The 24,966-nt window shown below is 37.3% G+C and overlaps 1 protein-coding gene across 3 annotated transcripts in view; it reads right to left on the minus strand.

Moving 5' to 3' along the window:
• Positions 1–24,966, minus strand: part of ACSF3 (acyl-CoA synthetase family member 3) — a 1,464,159-nt gene that overhangs the window by 1,329,610 nt on the left and 109,583 nt on the right. For 2 of the 3 annotated variants that reach the window (XM_044081689.1, XM_044081688.1), the window contains one exon: positions 1,404–2,162. The exons of the other annotated variant lie outside the window; for it this stretch is intronic. In XM_044081689.1, coding sequence (XP_043937624.1) covers positions 1,404–2,111 — 708 coding nt within the window. In that variant the 5' untranslated portion in view covers positions 2,112–2,162. The remainder of the gene's footprint in view (positions 1–1,403; positions 2,163–24,966) is intronic. 3 annotated transcript variants of the gene reach the window in all.

Below are 24,966 nucleotides of genomic sequence, written 5' to 3' on the forward strand. Positions count from 1 at the left end.
TGAAAATAAGCTCTTTGATTACACTAGAGGTCTTGGGCTTGTGTAACAAATAAATTTATAACACTGAATATTGTGTATTGACCTACTATAGCTGTAGGAACAGTTCATAATGTGTCAGGGGAGTCCCTATATTTGTGTAGTACATTCACAGTCAGTAGACAAGTGGTTGGTAACCTGAAGATTATACAGCATTTTGTCGCAATTTAAATGAGCCTGTAGCATGTGTGCAAGTGTGTGAGAAAGTTATACACAAGTATACCATAATGACATGACTGGTGTACAATAGTGGCCATCAGATATGTGACAATATCCACACTACATCGAATTCTGAACTATTCATGCATACCATTCCTTGTATGCACCTCACACTAAGTTTATACTTTCTGTATGGAGTCACTATCCTACCATGTTCCAGCTCCCTAATGTGCTGTGCAAATGCCTACAGAGGACATGTTGGTCGTAATTCAAAAGTACATCTTGTCACCTTGCTTTACATGGTCTGCAATATCCATGTGCATATTTCTCTCGGGCTGGTTACAGAAATGTACTGGTGCTTTATTCAAGCTTATGTGCATATGGATCTTAAGCTACTTGCCCGCTTTGTGAGCAACAGTTGCCAAGGGTTCCAGTTCACTAATGTTTGTGAACTGCATTTGTGAGTGTCTTGCCTTTTCTTTGTGCAATAACCATTTCTAGGATTCCTGTCCAAATAGAGTAGTGAGTCTATGAACTGTAAATATGATCCAACATAGGAATGTAGCTGATTCATGTCACAACATTTAAAATCTCTGTGCATATGAAAAAATGAAATGCTGGAGACAGCATTCAGAAAAAGAGGATATTTCCCAAGAATGACATGACATAATGCATTACGTGTACCCCACTCATATGTATGACATCATAAGACAAATGTGAACCCTCAGTTTCTTCCACATATTCACCAAGTAGACAACACAGTATCCCCTCATATATGTAGTGCCTACAATACCCAATTTCTCAGTACTCCACCCCACACCCCACCAGCAACTTACAGTGATTCTGAATCAACATTTTTGGTACCACAAAAAAAAAATTCCATCTGCTGCACTTGTTTTGGAAAGGGCAGCACTTACAGTACAGGTAACTGTTCATGCTCCTTCTTAAATACTCTATTTAAAGTCTGCCTGTTAGGGTAACACATTATAGGTACTTGTCCTACATTCACTGATACCAATGTGTTTTATTTTACTTATTTTTGTTATGATGCTGCAATTCATATCTATACTTTCAGTTAATACACATTCTAGACATTGTAGTAAAAGATGCAATGTCTTACAAAATATTTTTCTTTTTAATTTGCTTTCAGTACACTTGTGATCTGTTCTGACTTTGAAGAAAAACATGTGAAACTCAGGTTAGCTTACCATGGCATGTAGATTCTGATGAGTAAGCAGGACACCTTTTGGTCTTCCTGTTGTTCCACTGGTGTACAAGATCATAGCCCCTCTGCATGCCCAGTCAGAAACTAAGCTGTGGAGGTCACTGGCAGAATCAGTCAGTTTTTCATTCTTCTGCTGTCTGTTGGACACTTCCTTTGAAATCTGGAGGCAGTGTGTGCTTAGCTTCTCAGCTAAGGGTTTTAGTGTTTCTGCGTACTCTTCTTCTACAATTACTAAAGCACTCTGTGAATCATGGATTACATACTCCAACTCAGATGCTGGATGTTTTCTGAACAGTGGAACAGCAATACCACCACAAATCCATGAAGCCCACTGGGCGACCAAGTAAGTAGCATCATTTGGGCACAAAAAGGAAATCCGCTTCTCTTTAATGTCTCCATTAGAACATCCCAAGATACTGCAGATCTGTTGTGACAACAACATGCTGCGTCTGTAGAGTTCTCCATATGTGTGTTGGCCATTTTGATCTATAATTGCAAGTCTGTCCTCATAATGCAGTGCTTTGCTAAAAACTGGTATTGCCTTACCAAATGATGATGAAGTCATAAGACAGCATCTTCTCCACCTGTGTGTGCTCTGCAGTCTGAATATATTCCCCCTCAAACAGACAGAACTCACGTGAGAGTATACACCACTAACACCTACACGAGGAATTGGAAAGTAAAGAAGCATTCTGTCCTCTGGGGAATCTGAAGCACCTCCAGACAACTACAGGAAGCCAGACTGTAAACATAAACAGAAGTCTTATATGAAGAAAAACTGTTTCATCCTCTGATTTACTTTTACAGTACCTGTTAAAGCCTAACAAAATAATTTTAAAGACACATTTATCTGCCAATATAAACATGTAAGATGTATGCTTTTAAAACAGAATATAAATGAGTTCTTATCCAAACACACCCAAAGCGAGGTAGACACAAGTAAAATGAAAACCACACCCAAAGCTGAAGGTAGCTGGAATAAATGCTGCCAATCCAGATGAATAAAATCCAAAAGCTTTTATTGCAGGTAAGTGAGCACTTTTGCAATGATCAACATTGCTTCATCAGACAACATACCCTCAAACAACTGCTATATATATATATATATATATATATATATATATATATATATATATATGTAGATATATATATATATATATATATATCCATATGACAAAATTTAAAATAACCAATCTGTTCTCAGAACAAATTAAGCATCAATCATCCCATCCTAAAGGTACAGATACATAAAAAATGTAGTGTTGCTGAAAGTAATAAAACATTCACAGTACACTAAATATAGTACAATAGTTCATACAATGACCAAACAAAAACATAACATAACATGAAATATTTATTTCAACTCTCTAACATTTGGTAATAACATGAAAGAGGAAAAAAAGAGAAAAAAAGGAGGAGGGGCAAAAACTGTCAGACCTGGATTGTACTAATAACACAAAGTCAATATTGGGACTTCAGTTTTCTAGATTTCAAACTGGTTTAGGGGGACAGAATCATTCAAGCCTAGCCCCCTGTGTGCACCTAGCCTCAGGATCCACTGAACCTCCAAAGACTCTGTCTGGTTTATAAGGTCACCTAGCCTGCTATTCACTTCCTGAACATGCAGTACTTGAAACAAGAAGGTATGCTCCTCATTTGTGGATAAAGTGTGTTCGCTAAAGTACTATATTCTAAATCTCTCCTAGTGCAATATCTGATCCTTTCCCTGAGACGACGGTTAGTCTTTCCAATGTAAAATCGGAAACATACCTTACAATGTGCAACATATATCACATTGACAGTCTTACATTCTACCTTGACCTTAAGTTCCCAAAAATGTCCTGTGTCAGGGTGTTTGAAAAATCTAGATTCATCCACGTAGGCACAATATGCACATACTTATATGTCCCATTCATAACACTGGCTTCATGTTTCTTCTTCCTGGGATAACACAGTTGTTGCTTCAAGTTTTGCTTATTCATATATATATATATATATATATATATATATATATATAAACCGTGGTCTATCTCCCACCACACTAGTACTTTCTTCATCTACTAGAAGAATGTACCAGTAGTCCTGTATAATCCTAGTAAACTTACTCACATCTTTAGTGTACGGTAGGACTAAAGGGGTCTGGGAGAAAGCTTTGCATTCTTCCCCCTGCTGTTTTACTTCTCTGATAATGGTAATAAGGTTTAGCTTTACCTCTTCTCTCCTTCTGCACTTATTAGCCATATCTACCTCTTGGGCTGGATACCCTCTAATCAAAAAACCTTTTAAATTCCTCAATTCTGTTTGATATATTTCATCCTGACAACAAAGGCAGGAAAGCCTCATTGCCTGCCCTTTCACAATGTTGGGAAAGATGTGTTCCTTGTGCATACTGTCATAATGCAGGAATGCTGGACAGTAACACTTCTTCCTATGTAACTTGGTGCACCACCCCTTCTCAATTTTGAATATGGTGACGTCTAAAATATCTATACTGGTGCTGGAATGATTCATAGTGAATTTCAAAAAATCACACGTGTTGTCCATAATACAGTCGAATAGGTTCACACTAATCTCATCCCCTTTCCAACCTGAAAAAATGTCACACACAAATTGTCTATAAAAGACGATATCACAATCTTCAACAGATGTGATTGCTCCCAATCCATCATCACGAAGTTTGCATATGCATTGGCACAACTTTTGCCCATGGCAACATCTGATGTCTGCCAATAGCATACATCATTAAACATGAAGACATTGTGTTCCAAAACTATCTTCAACATACATAGAAAGTCTATTCGTTGAACAGTTAGTTTCCCATTTCTCAGAAGTATTGACCTCACCATATTAATGCCTTGTTCATTACGTATACTTGTAAACAATGACACCACATCCAGGGTGACTATTGGGTTCATCCCCATGAATCCGTCCGTCTCCACCTCACTGTATAAGTCACTTAAAAAATGTTCTGTAGCTCTAAGGACATGAGGCAAGTCTTTAAGTACATCTCTCAGTTCACCATCCGGGTAAATAGAAATGGGCTCTGTTAGCCACCCTGCCCCTGCTACAATGGGTCTAAACTTAGGGTACCTGGGGTCCTTCTGTATTTTAGGGAGGCCATGCACTCGTGGAATCATTTTTTCTACTATGAAGTATTGGAACAATTCCTTGTCCAGCATCCCCATACACACACATTCCTGAAGGGTGTTGACAATGTGTCGACATTCACTACATTCATAGATACAATCTTATATACTTTTGAGTCTGCTAACATTTCTGTCATTCTCTCAAAATAAAATGTTGAATTCAGCACTACAACAGGTCCCCCTTTGTCAGAGGGACATATAACTATACTATCATTATTTTTTAACTTGTGTAATACCTGTCTTTCTGCAGTTGACAGGTTATCACCCTTTCTATCTCTAACATTGCTAACAGTACCATCACAAATAGCATTCTCACATGCTTTTAAAAATGTTTCCACATTGGGTGATAAACTAGGTACAAAAGTGCTATTCCTTTTATATTTCAAACAGTGTACATTTTCAACAGTTTTAAATTGTAATTTTAATGTTACATTTCGTTTAAACAAATGCAGACATAATAACAAGTCACTAATGTTCATATTGCTGGTAGGTATAAAACTCAAACCTTTACTTAGTAGGGAAGTTTCCGCTGGTGTCAGTTCATAGTCCGACAGGTTCCACAGGTTCCACACTAGGTTTCCTGCCCATAGCCCCACATCTTCTTGAGTGTGTGTGTCTGTATCTGCCCTGGCGCCTCCTTCCACTTCTGCCCTCCTCTCTCTATGTCCTGTTCCAACTAACCCCTTCTCCCTGTACGAAAGGGCAACAGAAGCGTTGGAAAAACCTGTTGCTTTAAGTCCATATTAATTTTGCATCTCACTACTGTTGCCGATGTCATCGCTGGTTGTATCACCTCCACTTCTAATGGATTAGGTGGAGTATCCATCGGTGTCAAATAGACAGAAGCAACAGATTCTGGTTAGAGGGAACTCCCACCTGTCCGTCGATTGGTTGTCATCTCACCATCATGCTGCTCATTAGTCACTCACTCAGACTGCTGGTGACCCTCCTCTTTCAGACCATCTCACTGTTCAACTAGGGTGACACCCCCCCTCTCTTGTTGAATGGTTCCTCCTACTTCCTCACCCAGTTGATTGGTCATTCTACGAAATTGTGACTGGCGATTGGTGGGGCAATGTTCTCCCTGCATTGTAGCCCTCGGCCAAGTAAATACGTGCTGATTTGAAAAATCAGTCACATCTCTGTATAACAAATTTTTTTTGCTCTAATAACCTTGCCTCATAACGAAGCACTTTGTCAATCAGTCCATTTAAAAACAGTTCTGTAACATCTTCACTGTACAACAAATGCAACTCCTGTTGCTGCTGGCAAATCTTAGCATTCAAATCATGCTCTAGCGGCTGAAAAAAATATATCAGCAGCTTAATATAAGCTTTACTTGTGTCTAAATTAATCTTTTGCCAATGTGTTAGCAAATCAGGGTAGGTATTGCCATAAGTAGGCATATTCAGTATACGAAGGCCCCTAGATATAACTTGCATCTTCAAACAAGCTTTGAAATTGTAACACTGACACTGGAGCTGTTTAAATCTATACAGATCATTCTACAAGCTCCTTTTTATCATTCGCATGCTGCTATCATTATCAGTAGAAAGTACAGTATCTGGTTCAAGTTCAGCAGCACCAAGTGTTAATAGTGGATTATGTTCAACAGTTAAAAAGTCCACAAATCGATTGTCTTTAGCCGTACTGGTCCCTTCTTTTGCAAAAGAATTCACAGCACCTTCCGCCATCCTCACAGAAAACACAGCTTAAAGTTCTTATCCAAACACACCCAAAGTGAGGTAGACACAAGTAAAGTAAAATGAAAACCACACCCAAAGCTGAAGGCAGCTGGAATAAATGCTGCCAATCCAGATAAATAAAATCCAAAAGCTTTATGAGAAAAATGTGCCCTAATAGTGAAAGCCACAATGTAAAGTACATCATGAAAGTAAACTCTCCTTCCTATTATAACTTACTTTATTTTTATAACACAATCCATATTTTGTGACAATTCATAGGATCATAGAAGGTTGCTAGGCTATCGACCCAGAGGTCACTTCAAGCCTAGCTGTTTCATCCCAATGTAATACCATAAATACTCTAGTCAATACCCAGGATTGTATTTGGCAATGACTGCCCATGTCCAGGAGGGTTGTGGGTGTTATCGCTGGTATGAAAGTACAGTGCCCCATCCACTAGTCCAGGTTCCTTTTAAACAGGTTCATAGAGGTGCTCTACTTCACATAAATTGGCAGCCTATTCCAAAGATGTGGCAGTCACTGGGAGACAAATATTTCCCTACAGCAGGTTGTATTAATTATGGGCCTGATTAGAGAAGAGTATAGAAGGGTTATAACCTCCTTTGCTAATAAAGTGTGGTACGAAGTAAGTCTTCCTTACTACAGCAGTAGACACATGGTAGTCAAAGTTAAGACTGCAGTCCACTTGTGACCCCAGATCCCTTACCACTTCATACGTACATAAGGTATTGTTCTTAATTTGATAGTGTGAAGGAACATTGTTTTTACTGAAGGGAATGATGATGCATTTCTTTGCATTTAGTTTGAGATCGTGACTAAGACACCAGTCGTTGGTCTTTGTAAGACTTTCCTGAAGTATACTGACATCATTTGGGGATTCGATAATTGCACCTAGTTTGTAGTCATGTGCAAACATGGTCAGCCACAGCCCCTTAGTTTGGTATACACTTCTCAGAGGTTCAGGCCAAAACAGTAGGGGACCCAGCGCTGACCCTTGTGACACCCTGCTGGTGACAGGTCTGCTGGTTGATGTGAAGTCAACCACTTTGATAGTGTGTGACTGGTTTATGAGCTAGTTGGCAACCCATCTTACAACAAAGGGGTTTACAGTTTGCTAAGTTTATCACTAATGCCGGAGTGTGGTATTGTGTCGAAGGCCAAATCGAGGTATACTGTGAAGAAATTCACCAGGTTTAACAGGCAGTATCTGTCCTTGACAAAGCCGAATTGGTTCAGATCCAGTGTTTGGAGGTTGCCTATGTCAATTTATGAGGTCCATGATGATACATTCCCTGGCCTTACAGATGAGGCTGGTCAGACTTATGGGTCTATAATTCCCTGGTCTGTTGCTAAGCCACCTTTGTAGAGGGGAACAATTGTTGCTGTTTTCCATTCTGCAGGAACATAACCTGAGTTTAGGCTGTGATTGAATAGGGTACTTAATGGTGATACTAGTTCATGTTTTAGTTCTTATTATATTTATTTACTTTACTTGAATCTTTAACATCTGTAAACGTGACTGGCACTCCTCCATTCAAATATAACTAAAAATTGGTATATGCTTACCATGAATTCACAGAGATGTATGTATTCAGTTTATCAAATGATGTTATAATTGGCCCTCTATAGTTAAAACAGTACCCAGGTGCATTCTTTGTGTGTAACCCTCATGCAGTCATTCTCAAAACCATAAGTTTCCATTAAAAAAAAAAAAATAATAATATATATATATATATATATATATATATATATATATATATATATACATACATACATACATACATATACACACACACACACACACACACACATATTTCTTTTCTGTAGTACTGTCTACATTGGAAGATTTCTGGAGTAAAGATGATAACTTTTGTTACAGTGAGTTGAGTTTACATATCTCTTCCTCAGAAGAGTATTCAATATGAGCAGAGAAGAGGAGTACTAAAACAGTTGTGTAAATGACCATCCTGTCTTCTAGGACAAATTCATGGCACAGCAGTACTCTGTATTTGTGGTTAACTGTCCTTTTCACAGTTGAACATGGTTCACAGTTAAGTACCAGGTTAGCTACCCTTGCAGGCGACTTTCAGCCAAGCCAACTCCCCTCTAAGGTGAGAATCAAACACTGCACCTTGTGTATCCCTCTTAGGCAGGCAGCATGAGGATGAGTCCTCCTTCCCCACAAGGGCATGGACACCATCCTCCGCCTGCAACAAAAGCTTGGCTCAAGGACGGACTTTCTTTTGTTGGAGCTGTTTGCTACTCTGCTATGTAGAAACCCCTGACAAAGATTCAAGTCATCTATGAATGATCTGGCACCCAGTTCAACATAAACATACGGTGCACTGCACTGCTGGAGAGCGCTAGCCTTCTTCCATCCTTGTGCCAACTCAGTGAGGAGCGGCACTTCTTACCTAGCTTGAGAATGGCTATTTTTGACCAACTTTAGATCTGCAGCACTGTGGCATAATTATATTTAGGCAGGATTCTGACTTTGAGGTGTTCAGTCATAATTCCACAGATGGTAGCTTCTCACCATTGGCTCCTCAGCCAAGCAAATATAACAAATGCCTGAACAGGATTACCACTGCAACAACAGACGATCAGTAGGGTTAAGCTAACCCATCTCATGACCATCTAAACCCATCTCACGTTCCCTATTAGTGGCTGAGTAATCAAATACTTGGTGAATTCCACTTCACAGTAAAAAGAAGAGCAGAAAATGAATGCTCAAAATGCATTGCGACTGTAAACCCTTGCTGCCACAAGCAAGTTATCCCTCTAGCAACTTTTCTGACACTTCCAGCTTAAAACAACCAGAAGGATCATGAGATCCCTGCTTTCATGGTCTGTAGTCACACTGAAAATCAAGACCAAGTGAGCTTCTGCCCTTTTGCTCCACAGGAGGTTTCTCTCCTCCCTGAGCTCAGCTTGCATTACTCTATAACAGGTGTACCACCCCAGTCAAATGTTCTGCCTGACACTGTCCCTCGAACGGGTCATGCTCGGATGCCCGGTTGCTTGAAGCCAAAAGCAAACCTGGTGCCCCTCCCCCCCAACAAAGTAAGTAAAAAACAATTGAACCTAATGGACCAACAGAAATAAGTTGGTTATATTGGTACCTAAGAAATCTTACTATCTTAAACTTCATATTATACAAGCAATTAGGAAGACAAAGGCAGTGCATGTATATCCAGTAAGCAATGGGTGGAGTTGGGGCACATCACAGATTTCATTTTCTCAGATTTGAACAACTGTTCTAAGACCTTCTTACTGCATTAACATCTGCTTCATTTTTTGTATTTAGTAGCTTACCACAGTATAGACTAAACAAAGACGTAATCTTTAACAGTGAACAAAGAACTACCAGATATATCTAGTCAAACCAAGAGAATTCCAGACAGTAAGTTGCAAATGTGTGCATTATAAAACATATTGACTGAACAGTTGCAAAACTCCACAAATGTTTCCTACTGAGAAATTACAAAGGTGCAGTATAGCTACAATGTACAATGTTCACTGATGCACTCATTTATTCATTCTCTAGTAATCCACTTAATCTAATTCAGAGTAATGGGGAAATTAACTGGTACTCAGTAAACACAAGCCAGTGAATGTAAACTTGAACGTCAGTGCTAAAATATACAAGTAAACACCAGTCACACACTGTATACACTCTTATTTGCAACATGGAAGAGAACCAATTTACATAGGCATGTCTTTGAGATGTGAGCACCCAGCAAAAATCCAAACAAGCACAAGGAAGATTTGCGCACTCTTCACTGAAGGCACCCAAGCTGAGAAATGAACAGGAGGAACTAGCACTTTTGAGGCAACAATGCTAAAGTACAGTTGTTTAAGTTGTACTTACCACCGACTGTTCACATTTCTCACTGCTACAGTAGCCTGGACTGTTTGGGTTGGATACAAAAACTGGTCAGCTTCACAAAGTTCTGGCTCCATACCACACCTGCATTTTGATTGGTGATTGCTAGCCAATCAGAGTGTACACAATTGCATGACTTTATTGCCTACACAGAAAGAAAGATAGAACTTACTCATATTGAACCTCTATAAGATATAAACAATAACAAACAACTTTATATACCAACTACTTACTATATGCAGTCTGCATAAATCAGAAGTAGTGGAATGGAGGGGGTGTGGCTACTGCAGCAGTGAGGAATTTGAAAATCTACTTGCATGGTAGGAACAATTTGCACATCTGTACTATGCTCATTCTCACTGCTGCAGTATCCTTTGGCTATATGGATTGATTACCAAGGCTTATCCAACCTGGGAGAAGAAAGGATAAGAGTTCAAGTGCGCCTGGAAAATTATCCTAGCAAAGCCAGTCTTGGACCTGGAAAAGGAATCCAGTTTGTAATGCTTTGTAAAAGTATTAACAGAGGACCGTGCTGCTGCCACTAGAATGCTTCTAGATTCTACTCTTTTTCCAGTTAGCCATCACAGAAGCCAAGACTCTAGTAAATGATACTGGCTGGAATAGATTTGCTATAGTGGGAATAACAAAAGGCAATAATGGAGTACGACCATTAAGAAATACTCTGTTTTAACAGACACATGCTGTTCTTTCTTTGTCCCATCACAAGAAATAAACAGCTGATATGTTTTTCTAAAGTTCTTCATTAGTACTTGATTTGCCCATGCTTGTCCATGGTATCTAGAATCCTTTCTCCTTCGTTTTGAGGATTGGGATAGAACATGTGGACACTGATGGCTTTTATTCAAAGTAAACTCGGAAACAACTTAAGGCATAAAAGGATGATTTGTTCTTAATGTGACCCTATCAATAAGGAAGACCAAATAGGGTTCACCCACCATGAGAGCTTGCAACTCAGATACAGCCAAGGAAGTAAATTGTTCCACTGTATTCAGCATTCATCAGACCGATTACAGAGCATAATCCCCCCTTTGGTATGTACCTAACCAGGCATATCCAGTAACTGGAACATCCACATAGGTTCCTCATTAAAAGAATACAGGCCATATGTAGCATGTCCTAAGCAGACTGCCTCAAGACCCTATCCCTGTACTGTGTTTCCTACAGGCTGTTGAGGGAAGATCTATGCCTCGCATAGAAGGCACTGTCAGACCCCACTCTGATGGAGCTGCTGCATATCGACAAAACAAACAGCATCAGAAGTAACAATTCTAAAGACTTAAACTTTGTCTATGATATAAATAGGACCTGCTGGACAAACAGGTATATATCATAGAGGTTATCACTTCTCTGGAACAGGCCATCGATGTGAAGCAGATTTCTTCCCTAACCCAATTCAAGTGCAACTTGGATAACTGGATGGGGAATGGGAAATTCATTCCTGGTTTGGCACCTATGTCTCTAATGGACACAGGCAGCCTATAGATGGTTCATCTCCCAGTCCCCCACTTGTAAATGTTTCACCTCCCAAGCCCTTGCTTACACTTAACCAAGGGTACCAGAACTTGTCAGAGATTTGGGAAGCATGGCTAGGTTTAAAAAGATTTGTTAGCCTAGTAAACACCTATGAACCTAATATACTCTTCTTACAGATGTCAGAGCAATAAGAAGTATAGACTTCCATGTGATGAACCTTAAATCAGCCAGACATACTGGTTAAAAGGGAGGCATAGCTAACATTTCAGCACAAAGTTAAGATGTCAAGAACGACTTATCTATTCTCCAGATAGCCTAAGATGCAAAACTCCCTTCAGAAACTGTTTTACAAAAAAAAAAAAAAAAAAAAAAACAGATGAAAGGGGAGGATTTATAGACAGACATTAAAATGGCTGCTAAATAAACTTTGATAGAAGAATAAGAAAGGCCAAAGGAAAGCAACTCACAGAAATATTTACGAACTTTGGTATATAATCTGACAGAATAAGAAAGGCCACAGGAAAGTAACTCACACAAATATTTAAGGACCTGTGGCATTTACAAAAAAAAAAAAAAAAAAAAAAAAAACAGATGAAAGGGGAGGATTCATAGACAGACATTAAAATGGCTGCTAAATAAACTTTGATAGAAGAATAAGAAAGGCCAAAGGAAAGCAACTCACAGAAATATTTACGAACTTTGGTATATAATCTGACAGAATAAGAAAGGCCAAAGGAAAGCAACTCACAGAAATATTTACGAACTTTGGTATATAATCTGACAGAATAAGAAAGGCCAGAGGAAAGTAACTCACATAAATATTTAAGGACCTGTGGCATACAATCCCTGGAAGGGCTAGGCACCCACTAAAAACTTTTTTTCCACTTGCCAACATAAAACATCTTAGTAGCGTTTTTTTTCGCCTCTTTCATTAACTGCCATATATCCTTACTAAAGAGGTGTCTGAAAGTATCCAAACTGAATCATCCAGGCAGTTGAATTAAGTTGTTTGAGACTGGGATGCATCACACTTTTCTCGTCTTGTGTAAGTAGGTCCTGTTTGTGACTAAGCTTGTGGTAATTGCTCTTGGCCAATTCTATAATTGGGGAAAAAACAGTGTTGCCTGGGCCAAATGGAAGTCACTACAATGAATTTTGGAGAGTCCATCTGAATCTTTGGAATTACCCTGGAAATCAGTGGAAAGCATGGAAATGAGTAAAAGACCACCATTGATCATGGGAATGAGAATGCATCACATTTCCAGACCTATCTGAAAGGATTCCTGGTGAATAATTTGTTTTGTCTGTTTTTAAAGGAGGCAAACAGATCTGTTTGAGGTATTTCCCATAACTGGATCAATTCCTGAAAGACCCCTTCATTAAAGTTCCATTTTTTGAGGGTCTGTTCTGGTCCTGCTCACCTTGTCTGCCACTATTTTTTGCTTTGATAGAATGTAAGATGCATAGACGATTAAACCATGTTGAAGAGCTACCACCCAAGCCATCACAGCCAGCCTGCACAGAGGATAAGGACTAGTACCCCATGTTAATGTGCTACATCATGGAGGTGTTGTCTGTAAAACCACAGATGACACAGAGATTTTATGGCATGGATCACAGCTAACACTTCTTTGACATTTGTGTGTTTTGGTCTGCATGAAGATTTCCACACTGAAAATGTTCCCCAAGCAAAATCTGAGATATCTGTTTTTACAGCTTGATTTGGGACAGGAGGAGAAAGAGGAAGACCTAGATTTTGAGAGAGTTGCTATCTCCATCAGTGCAGTGCCTTTTCGAAGGAGCCCACCATTTGGAATCCAAAATTGCAAAGAATGAGAATGTTGGGTTCAAGTTTTTTTTTTTTTTTTTTTTTTTTTTTTTAATTTAGTGAATTGAAAGGCACTGCTTCTATGACTCCCAGGGTCACCAAGTTTTGAAAAACCTAAGGAAAAAACTTTGTTTGGTTTGTAGGGTGGGAGGGAATTCCCCCAAAATAAGTTATGTGTATCCAGTGCTAGCTGTAATCCTTCTGAACCACTTTAATTACCCTAGTGTCTGATACAATCTGCTGCTAAATGAGAATATCAAGTGCCAGTTTCTGGGACAGATTTGGAGAGAATGAGGCAGGAAGGAAAGGGAAAGAGAAAAGACTGCCCCTTTTCCTGAAAGGATTCCTGTTCTTTTTTTTTTTTTTTTTACGGTCCCCTCCTGCCACCTTTTTTATCCCTTGCTTGCCAGGGGATGGCTTAGACTGCTTACTCTGGCTTTTAAAGGCAGTCAAAGATTTGTAACAGGGTACTTGAAAATATCATATCCTAGACACTCCCTGAATTTCCTTCTTTCATCAAATTGTTTGAGGCCTGAGTAGCAGAAGGGACAAACAAAACTCCTTAACTAAGAGTTTAAAATCTCAGACTTCATCAACAAATGTTTGGTTACATACCTAGGCATACCTTGTAAAACTCTAGCAGCAGCAATAACCCTAGACATGGTATCTGCACAATCATACATTTTTCAAAGTATGTTCAGATACTCACGCCATATTAAAAACAATAGAATTGAGATAGGAGCCATGTTCTGATAGTGGCAAAGCTTTGGTTTTGTAGTAGGGGAATCTGAAATATAAATGTGTGTATGGGTGCTTGTGCGTGTGCACATTTACACATAACCATATGTGCGCAAGTGTGGTAATGTGGCAGCAAAATGAATAATCCTTACAGTGACCAATAGTGTTTCAGATAAATAAAAAAAATAAACATTGTACAATCAGATGCAGGGAAGTGTTATCTGATAAAACTGAGGATGATGATGCTGTATTGGAGAGGTTAAAGTACTGACTGTGGAATATAAGGTTTGAGAGGATGATGGGATTTGGGCTGTAACTGTTTTCTATCATGTTTAGATGCATTACTTGTTTTTGTTGCTTTTTTAAACAACAAAATTAATGCTATAGTACTGGTGTGCATAGAATCAAAAGATATCTTTTCAAAAAAAGTTATTAAAGTAAAATAATAGCAATAACCTTTAAAACTTATATAAGCAACCATTTTGACATCTCCCTAAATAAAATACTTGTTCCTGTGAGTTGAGAGGTGTTAGAGGGTTAGATATTGAAAAAGGAGGAATTTATATAAACAGAGGGCCTAAAGCAGTTATTGTGGGAAGCATTAGCTGTTATTCCCTAAACATACCATAAAAGAAGAAATTTTTTTGCTGACTGCTGTGAACTCTCTTTTTAGCATTATGGAACTACAATCTTAAAACAGCCTATATTCCATCATGACTTATTTTTCTGATCCATCAAGAGACTATTTAAGCTAAGGCACTGGGTATAATTCCATAATCAAAACACTACAAAGAACATTCTACAAATATGTAATTTCAGTTTTTAAGCATCAAACTTCCATCTAATAAACTTGCTTATATTTGAAATATGCCACTCAAATAAGTAAATTCATTCATCATTACCAGTACATAAACAGCAAAAGCAAAATTTACTTCCTAAAGTTAAAGCAATGCACAAAGAGTTAAAGATGTACTTAAGGGGAAGAAAACTAAAAATAATAAAATCCCTTACTATTGCAACATATCATAACTACTTCTGGCAATGAAAGCACAGCGACCAGGTGAGAATTTACACAGGATTTCTATCCTCCCCCCAAGGTGCTGAAAAGTGGAGAATGAAGGTGTTGGGAGTTGTCTCCAAGAGTACAATCACCTTACAATATTAGCAGCCATTATAGTTTGGGCTCCTAGTACCACACAGTATGTTGCTTACTGTCAATGGGCTTTCATGTACTACATGCACTATACATATTCACACCTCTTTGGTTTTATTGCGATTTGCATTTATTTTTAAGCCAACGATGAACAAAAGTAGCTAGTCAATAGACTGCAGATGACAGTGGTTTACATTTCATGACCACATACCTTTTTGATCAATGAAGGTAGACAGAAAAAGAAATAAATGAAGTTGCTGCTGCAATGACAACAGCTTAGTATCCCTAATTAAAACAAGTGAAATCAGACAAGGCCATAACTACTTCAATTTGAAAATACTACCAATTTTAACAAAACAATAATGAAAACACTTGTTTGGTATCTAGCAGACTAAGTTGGTTTTAAATACATTAGAATTAATATGAATCCAGGGCAGCTGTACTTCAAAGAGCACAGGAAATGTCTTGAATTTGTAGTTTTAGCCTGATTATCCACCTCTTCCACAGCCACTTCATTTTACTGTGAATTCTTGCATATTCATCTAGGCGTAGACATACGGACTACCCGACCAGAAAAGGTTGTTAATTATGTGTGACCCAGACAGCACACCCATTTGTCTGTGTGTGTGTGTGTGCGTATGCTATGCATGGAACAAGATCAAAGGCAGAATGTACATAATAAATGCAGTGTCACTGCTCCTCCATTCATTTCCTGGGTTGCTTTACTGTCATTATAAATGAAGTTAATATCTCCTGGCTTTGGTTCAATTCAATGGCTACTTTATCTGCTTATATTTGCAGCCGGATGCTGTAAGATACAATGTTTCCAATCCTTCACTTGCAGCATATTTTATTTTTCAATTGTAGCATGTAAATGCACTACTTTTCCTAATTATAGAGGTATTTGCAAATTAAAAAGTAAAATGTTAAAAGCTTTCTATACTTTGGAAGTTTGTAGATTTTCAAAATCTTTTTTTATTTTTCAAATACATTTGAATGAATTCCATGGTATTTATACATAATATCTTAAATAACTATGTACACTATTTACATTAGCCTGACACTACAAAAGATCTTAATTTATACAGTTACTTTATAAGTATGTCCAATCAATTATCAGAGTGTCTGATCAATTATTATATAGTGTCAATCAACAATAAGACCCCCCCCCCAAGGGTTGTTGATACATGGTTTGGATAAATTCTTAGTTCTTTGATTTTCATTTCCAATAATGCTGTGGTCTTCAGTAGGCTGTAGAAGTCCTCCAAAGTTGGTACAGTGTTTGTATTCCATCTTTTTGTTATACACTTCCTTGAAATTGCAAGTATAGTCCATACTGGATGCATCTTTCACCTATTCAAATGAGGACCTTCGTTCACATTTAATAATACAAGAGCTTTAGTTAAACAAAATGATTAATTAAATAAAGCTTGTAGAACGTTATTAATACCATTCCAAAATGGCTTAATTTTAACACTGTCAAAGAAAATGTGGCTCCAATCTGCATTGTGTACTTGCCCACATCTCCAACATATTCTTTTTATGGAAGAACTAATTTTACTGACTCTGTCTGGGGTTAAGAATGCTCTCTGCAAGTATTTCCAATTAAAAACTTCCCAGTATTGTGTAAAGGATGTATATTTTATCGATAATAAGATACTTGTTTTAATATCTTCAGTCAACTGTATTGAGTGTCCTTTTGTTATACATTTCCAATATGAAGTTTTGGGTGCTGTTTTTTACTTTATCAATATTTTGTAAAATTTTGAAATACTGTTTCCCATGTCGAAGTCATTGTATATGATTTCATATATGTAATCTGTAAATTTAGGTATTTCTTTAAATGAAGAATGGTTAATTATTCTACTTGAAGTTTGTAGATTTCTATGCCCGTTAAGGTTTTGCATTCAAATGCCAAAAATAAAAATGAATTGTTGCTTTACTGCAAACTGCATAAAGTTTTTTGTTAAAATGCAGAATGGTATCCCAATTTGTAATGAATGTAGGAGGCATGTGTGAGTATTTGCTTTTTTGTTAACTTTAATATGCAATAACTGAGTAATTCACCAGGAGCTGTGCAATATCCCATCCCTTCCTCTTTTCATTCCCAACAGATTGCAAGTCAAAACAGGTGGAGAGTTAAAGTGGATTATCTAACTCAACTGAGAAAGGGATCTATCTTACAACATGACTCTATGACTTGAGAACAACAAAGGGCAGTAAAAACTAACAGCAAACTTCATCTGAGTAGTGATTACAAGAAAACAATGCCCATTTTAACAAATAAACCACAAAGAGAAAACGAGTAGGTCATAATAACTTAATTAATAATTAATTAAATTAAAAAAATAATCAAAACAGACTCAACACTACATCTGTACTTAAAATTCTGATAGAAAAATCCATATAAAATCTGATTACAAAATAATATATTACAATAGTGAAAACTAAATAAAATGTAAATACTAAGAAATAAAACAAATTTACAAACTACAAATCTTGTTGTCACAAATTGGAGGCTCTCATTCTAAGTACACTGCTAATAGATATAGATATAAGATGGTTTAACCCTGGTAGTACAGAAGAATTTAATGTTAACTGCCAGTTTAAAAAATGACAAAAGAGGCAATACCACAGCAGCACCACAGCTTGTTTTAAAAGTTTAATGTAGACAAATTCCAAATAGAGAGTGCTGTCACATTTCAAAGAACGTTTCATCAAACTTTAATACAGCATTCATCTTCCATCTGAATTAAAAAGTATCATTACCAATACAACCTACAAATCACATTCTAAAATTAATTGTGACATCACAAAAACAATTACATCCTAAAATCCATCATTAAATATCTGAAGAACACTAAAAATCAGTTATAAATTCAGTTATAAAAACATCTAACTATATCTATAATTCAGTACTCTTAACAAATCTAGCTGAATAACATAATTTAACTCATTTAATACTTAATGCGCAAAAGGCAACTATATATTAAAACTAAATACCATAAAATTCATCCTAGAGCGCAAGATACAGCATAAATAAGTTACAAACAATACAAAAATAAGACTGTAATTCAGCCTAACACAAATAAAGTACTTAATGTGCATAGGATCTTGCCGCTAGAAAAGGTTTCAAAGTGGTCTTATCATTCAGACCAAATGCTCGATGAGCTTGTAAACATATTATCCATCTATTTTCCTGATGTTCGGTATAATTCTTGAAGTCTCCTAGTCTACCAGTCTTCTTAATTAATTCTAAGACTCTAAACTTAAATTTATGTATCATACCATGGGTCATCACATGCCTAGCTAGTGCAGTGCCTTCATCCTCTCTATTTATGGCATATATGTGTTCTCTGACACGTTCCCTAAGGGTTCTATTTGTCTTGCCCACAAAGATTTTCATACCTGACATTGTGCCAGATGTATCAAATCCCTAGTCTTGCAATCAGCATAATGTTTAAAAATATATTCTTGTCCAGTATTTGGATGTACAAATTTATTATCACCTGCCATGTACATGCACTGATTACAACTTCAGAGGAGAGGCACGAACTTCAAAAGAAAGTGCTTCGACCTACACAATGGACTTGGTGATTAATATTTCCAGGTATGTGTTAACCAACAGTGAGAGGTCTTTACTGAATAACCTTTAAGAACTACAGATATAACGGATGTTATATTAGACATTAAAATGTTTACTAGGAACATTCATTTAAAAATTTTGTTTGGACAGTCAAACCGTGATACTGGAAATATTTTAAAGAAACCTTTAACATATGTACCACAAATGCATCCATTATTGGATGCATTTGAGAAGGCCTGTGAATATGATTGGTACAGTTTTCTGTGTCAAGCTAAACCACATTTCTACAACCTGAGTTGTGGTGAAAATGAAGCCTTGAAAAAGTTACAAGAGAATAATGAGATTGTGATTAGACAGGCTGATAAGGGTGGTGCTGTCATTGTTTTAGATCATGAAATGTATATTAGGAAAATGCAGATGTTATTAGCTGATAGTGAAACATATAAGATTTTGGATGTGACATCATTAGATAGAATTACTAAAAATGTGCATAGTGATTTGTATGATCTGCTGTTATGTGGTATGATTGATGCTGATATGTATAAATATCTCCTAGTGAAGAAACCCGTGATCCCCGTTTTTAGGGGACTACCGAAAGTACACAAGACTTTGATGGACCCACCGCCGAGACCAACAGTCTCAGGAGGGGGCTGGCTTACTGAGCCTTTATCCATTTATTTGGAGAAACATTTTAGACCCAAAGATACCAAACAGTTTCTAGAAAGTTATGCACACTATGTTTATTCTGAAAATGACAATCACTAGTGATCTATTAGTCACATTGGATGTAGTTTCTCTGTTCACTTCCATACCTAATACAACAGGGATAGACTATGTGCAGTTGTTATTAATAGACAAAGGGGTTCCCAGGGACCTGATTATGAGATGTATGCTGCTATTGGATATAGTTTTGAGCAATAACATGCTTATGTATGACAAGAAATACTATCTACAAACTAAGGGGGTCGCCATGGGGACTCAGTGCGCAAACTGATATGCTAACCTGGTTATGGCATACTGGGAGGGTACTTTTGTGTTAAGAGATACACCGTTCAGTGACTATATAAAATATTACAAACGTTTTGTTGATGATATTTTTCTTGTGTGGAGAGGAACCAAGCAACAACTACATGATTTTGTTTTATATATAAATGGGACTACAGATTTTTTATCTTTTGAGAGCAATAGCTCTTTTGAACAGATTGGATGTATAGCTGACCAAGATGGGTAATGATATACACACAGACTTCTACAGGAAATCTTGCTGGAAGAATAGTTTGTTACATCGCAACAGCATGCATCCTGCACATATTTATCCAAATATAATAACGGGTCAAGCACTTAGGATATCAAGATAAACTAGCCATGATGATGCCTTCCATGAGAAACAAAGGGTTTTGGCTGATAATTTTCTATAAAGAGGATATCATGATGATGAGGTAGAAAGGTTATTAAATGAAAGCACAACACAGAGGACGAGCAAAGGGAAGCCATGTCTTCGTAGGACTAGGGATATTGGTAAGAAAATACAGAAGGAAACATCAGGACATAATATCACTAGAGTAGTAATTCTATTTACGAATAAGAATATGAGAATCAAATAAATAATTAATAACTGGAAATTATTAAGTACAAATGATAGGATATCAGCAATAGTAGGGACTAAACCTAGTTTTACATATAGAAACACTAAATCATTGAAAGGATTATTGGGTTATGAAGACGACAGTAAAAAGGAGATATGTTCTCAAAGACAAGGAACGTTCTCCTGCAGAAGTTGTAATCAGTGCATGTACATGGCAGGTGATAATAAATTTGTATATCCGAACACTGGACAAGAATATATTTTTAAACATTATGCTAATTGCAAGACTAGAGATTTGATATATCTAGCACAATGTCAAGTATGTAAATCTTTCTATGTGGGCAAGACAAATAGAACCCTTAGGGAACGTGTCAGAGAACACATATATGCTATAAATAGAGAGGATGAAGGCAATCCGCTAGCTAGAAATGTGATGTCCCATGGTATGATACATAAATGTAAGTTTTGAGTCTTATAATTAATTAAGAAGACTGGTAGACTAGGAGACGTCAAGAGCAGGAAAATAGATGGATAATACGTTTACAAGCTCATCAAACATGTGGTCCGAATGATAACACCACTTTAAAACCTTTCCTAGTGGCAAAGTCCCATGCACATTAAGCACTTTATTTGTATTAGGCTGAATTACAGTCTTATTTTTGTATTCTTGTATTGCTTGCAACTTATTTATGCTGTATCTTGTGCTCTAGGATGAGTTTTATGCTATTTAGTTTTAATATATAGTTGCCTTTTGCACGTTAACTATTAACCGAGTTAAATTATGTTATTCAGCTAGATTTATTAAGAGTACTGAATTATAGATATAGTTAGATGTTTTTATAACTGATTTTTAGCCTTCTTCAGATATTTAATGATGGATTTTAGGATGTAATTGTTTTTGTGATGTCACAATTAATTTTAGAATGTGATTGGAGGTTGTATTGGTAATGATACTTTTTAATTCAGATGGAAGATGAATGCTGTATTAAAGTCTGATGAAATGTTTTTTGAAACATGAAAGCGCTCATTATTTGGAATTTGTCTACATTAACCTTTTACAACGAACTGTGGTGCTGCTGTGGTGTTGCCTCTTTTGTCATTTTTTGGATTTACATTGCTGCTTCTGAGGGGCACTTTATCCAGGACTGCTTTGGTTTTGCTTCCTTAATTGCCAGTTTAATTCATGAAGTTTCAATACAGTTTTAAATCACCCCCCCCCCGGATTATATTGCACATGATCCACAATGAAAAAACATTTTTTTTTAAATCCCAGCAATCCAGGGTATATTTACAAAGCATATTAGACATTTTCCTCTTTTTTTCAAACATCTATTAAATTTTCGGGTTCAGGCACCTAGGCAGCGAGACATTTCCCTGTGGTACATTTGGCTGGGGACACACATGGCTGAAGTGACATTCAGTTGCGGAGAAATATGACTGTTTGCAAATTCCCTGTGGGCAAAGAGAAACACAGACTGCCATGCTCACAGCTTTAATAACCAAATGCATCAAGGTAGAAGAAGTAATGATGGTTGTGCTCAGTGTACAGTACATTTTTATGTAACTACAACATGTAGAAGTGTGCATGGATGAAATCCTGCAGGTTACTGTAGTCACATTTATGCTCCAGTATACATTTTAGGTAATGTTCCTGAGACACTATGAAAGGGGTAGTGGCCCACACACACCCATTATAAAGGCACTGCCCATTATGCACTGCATTTTTACTGCCACTGACATGTCTTCTGGCCAGCCTGCTGCTGATGCCTGCCATATTGCCTGCTGTCTCATGTTCCCTTGGGGACCATGGACATTGTTTTCCCCCTGTGCATTTGGTTATTGAAGTTGTGGGCATGGCAGCACACTCTTTGCCCACAGGGAATTTGCAAACAGCCATATTTCTCTGCAGCTGACTGTCACTTCAGCCATGTGTCTCCAGTCAAATGTACCACAGGGACATGTCTCACTGCCTAGCTGCCTGAACCCATTAAAAACGCTACCAGTACTGGTCTTTCTTTCTCTTTGCCTATACTCTGATATCAGTCCTTGACAGGGGAGGCAATCTATGACCTGCAGTCCAGATAAACTCTTGGCCTCTTCCCATTCTATTACCTTTCCCTTTCTAGTTATTTGCTCCCAATACCTTGGTTCCTTTGCCAGTTAGACATTTTTCCTCTTTTGATATCATAACATTATCGAATCCTGTCCCTCAGTTTCCTAGTAGTTTTCCCCTATATAGAAAGTGAGGCAGGAAGCTCAGATAGCTATATGAACTGCCATGGAAGAATCAAAGAATCACAATTCCCCCTAACAGGATAAGTAATAGTTCTGTCAAAGCGTGCTACAGAAATATATGGTCCTTCATGCAGAAAAACACTGTGTACAACAGCCGCACTTGGTCATACAACTGTGTTTGACAGTAAAAGTGGCAGTTCACCTTCAAACAAATTTTTTAGATTTCTTCCTTTGCTAAAAACAACCTTAAGGTCATTATATAGCTTAACTTTCAACTCTTGAGAGAATACCAAGTTCCAATTGTCCCGTGCAGATTTGACGTACTTATAAATATCAGAGGCAAAGGGACACAAACAATAAACTACCCTTGTTTTCCTTAGAAGTGGGTTCACTAATAATTGGACCCATTGAATCAACAGTGTTGTCATCTTTCCACAAAACAGAACAACACCTGACATGTCTCCCTTTGATCACTTCTTTGATATCAGCTAGGAAATAGGATAGTCATGTGCTCTAAACAAGCTGATCAAAAAGTCCAACTATATATAAAATTTCTCTTCCACATCTGTTCACATAGACAAATGAACCATTTGGCCTTTTACAATCCCTTTTTTTGTAAAAAAAGGGTGATAACTGTCAAAATGTAAATACGTTTGAAATTGTTTTTTTTTTCCAATAAATGGTGGACGAGTACCTCTGTCATTGAAGATCTTTATCAACAGACACATCTAAGTAGTTTTTACTGTTAAAACTCAAATGATGAGTAAAAAACAGAACTCAGAGGAAGAATCAAAAACCTTTTCAAATCCAGCCACTGTTCCACAGTCCCTTTGCAGATTATAAGGATGTCATCCAGGAATCAAAAGTATGCTTCAACTAAAACAAACCATTCAGAAGTAAAAATGAAGTTTTCCTCCCAAAATGTCGTGTAAATCGGGGCACAAGATGCACCCATTACAAAACCTGAAACTTGTTGAAAAACTCACCCTCGAATTAAACAAAATTGTTGTTCAGGACCAGATCTAGCAGGACCTCAATCAATTTAATCTGCAAAGTGGAAAAGGAATGGTCATTGTTATTACTGGGTATAAAATATTCAATAACTATTGAATGAGGGATGACTGTATACAAATTAATAACATCCTCTGTGATAAAACAAAATTTGTTATCAAAAGGTACATAATTTAACTTTTCCAAAAGGTGCCACAAATCTCTAAGTATATGGCTCTTAGAAATTAACAACTTTTTACAAATCAAATCTATGTAACCGACCAATGGTTCAGTTTTAGACCTTCTAGCTGCTACATTGGGTCAAAATGGTGGATTGATAGGATTTTTATAAATTTTGGGGATCCCAAATAATGACAGAATAACGGGGTTAACTACATTAAGGCAGTTGTAAGTGTCCACATTGAGCAATCCCTTTAACAATAAGTCAAAGTAACTACTTTTTTTCTATAAGAAATGTTCACTTCATTTCTAGACACTCTCCTGTAAGTAGATTGATCAGCCAATACTTCTGACATTCTCAAAGTGTAGCCAATAGAGCCCATAATGACCATTCCTCCTCCCTTGTCGGGTCTCATAATCCTCAGGGACTTATCACTCCTTATAGCTAAAAGTGCCTACCTTTCAGAAACAGACAAGTTGGAAGGTAGTGGCATAGAATTAGAATAAATTTTCTTAAACTCATGTTCACATAACTCTCATATGCAGCTGCCATAGGGTTGGCAGGAGATATAAAGATACTCTTCTGTTTAATGGTCAGATTAATCTCAACAAGTGGTAAGGAGTTACCAAAAACCAGATGAAAATTAAGCAAATAACTTAACAATGTCCAAGTGATATGAAGGTACAAAAGTGAACCCGCTCTTGAAAAGTAAAGTCGCAGTGAATCAGAGAAACGTCTCTCTGTAAAATTGAAAATCAAAAAGCAATCAGAAGATCTGGTACCAGAAACAGTGGGGGATGAAGGGGGATACAAAACATTGATTTCCTCAATCACCTCTTCCCTTTGTTGCACATTTTTTTGTTTTTGTTGAAAGATCTGTTGTTCCTGTAATGGAATTTTCCATATAACCAACCAGTCTGTCTGTGAAAGGCTATCCTCTCCGATCATCTCAATAAAAGGTTAACCGACATGTTGACATTACTTTCAACAGATTGACCCTCAGGCACACTGTCACCAT

The sequence above is a fragment of the Protopterus annectens genome, chromosome 8.part1, assembly GCF_019279795.1.
Source record: "Protopterus annectens isolate FY-2018-M chromosome 8.part1, PAN1.0, whole genome shotgun sequence".
NCBI lineage: Eukaryota > Metazoa > Chordata > Ceratodontiformes > Protopteridae > Protopterus > Protopterus annectens.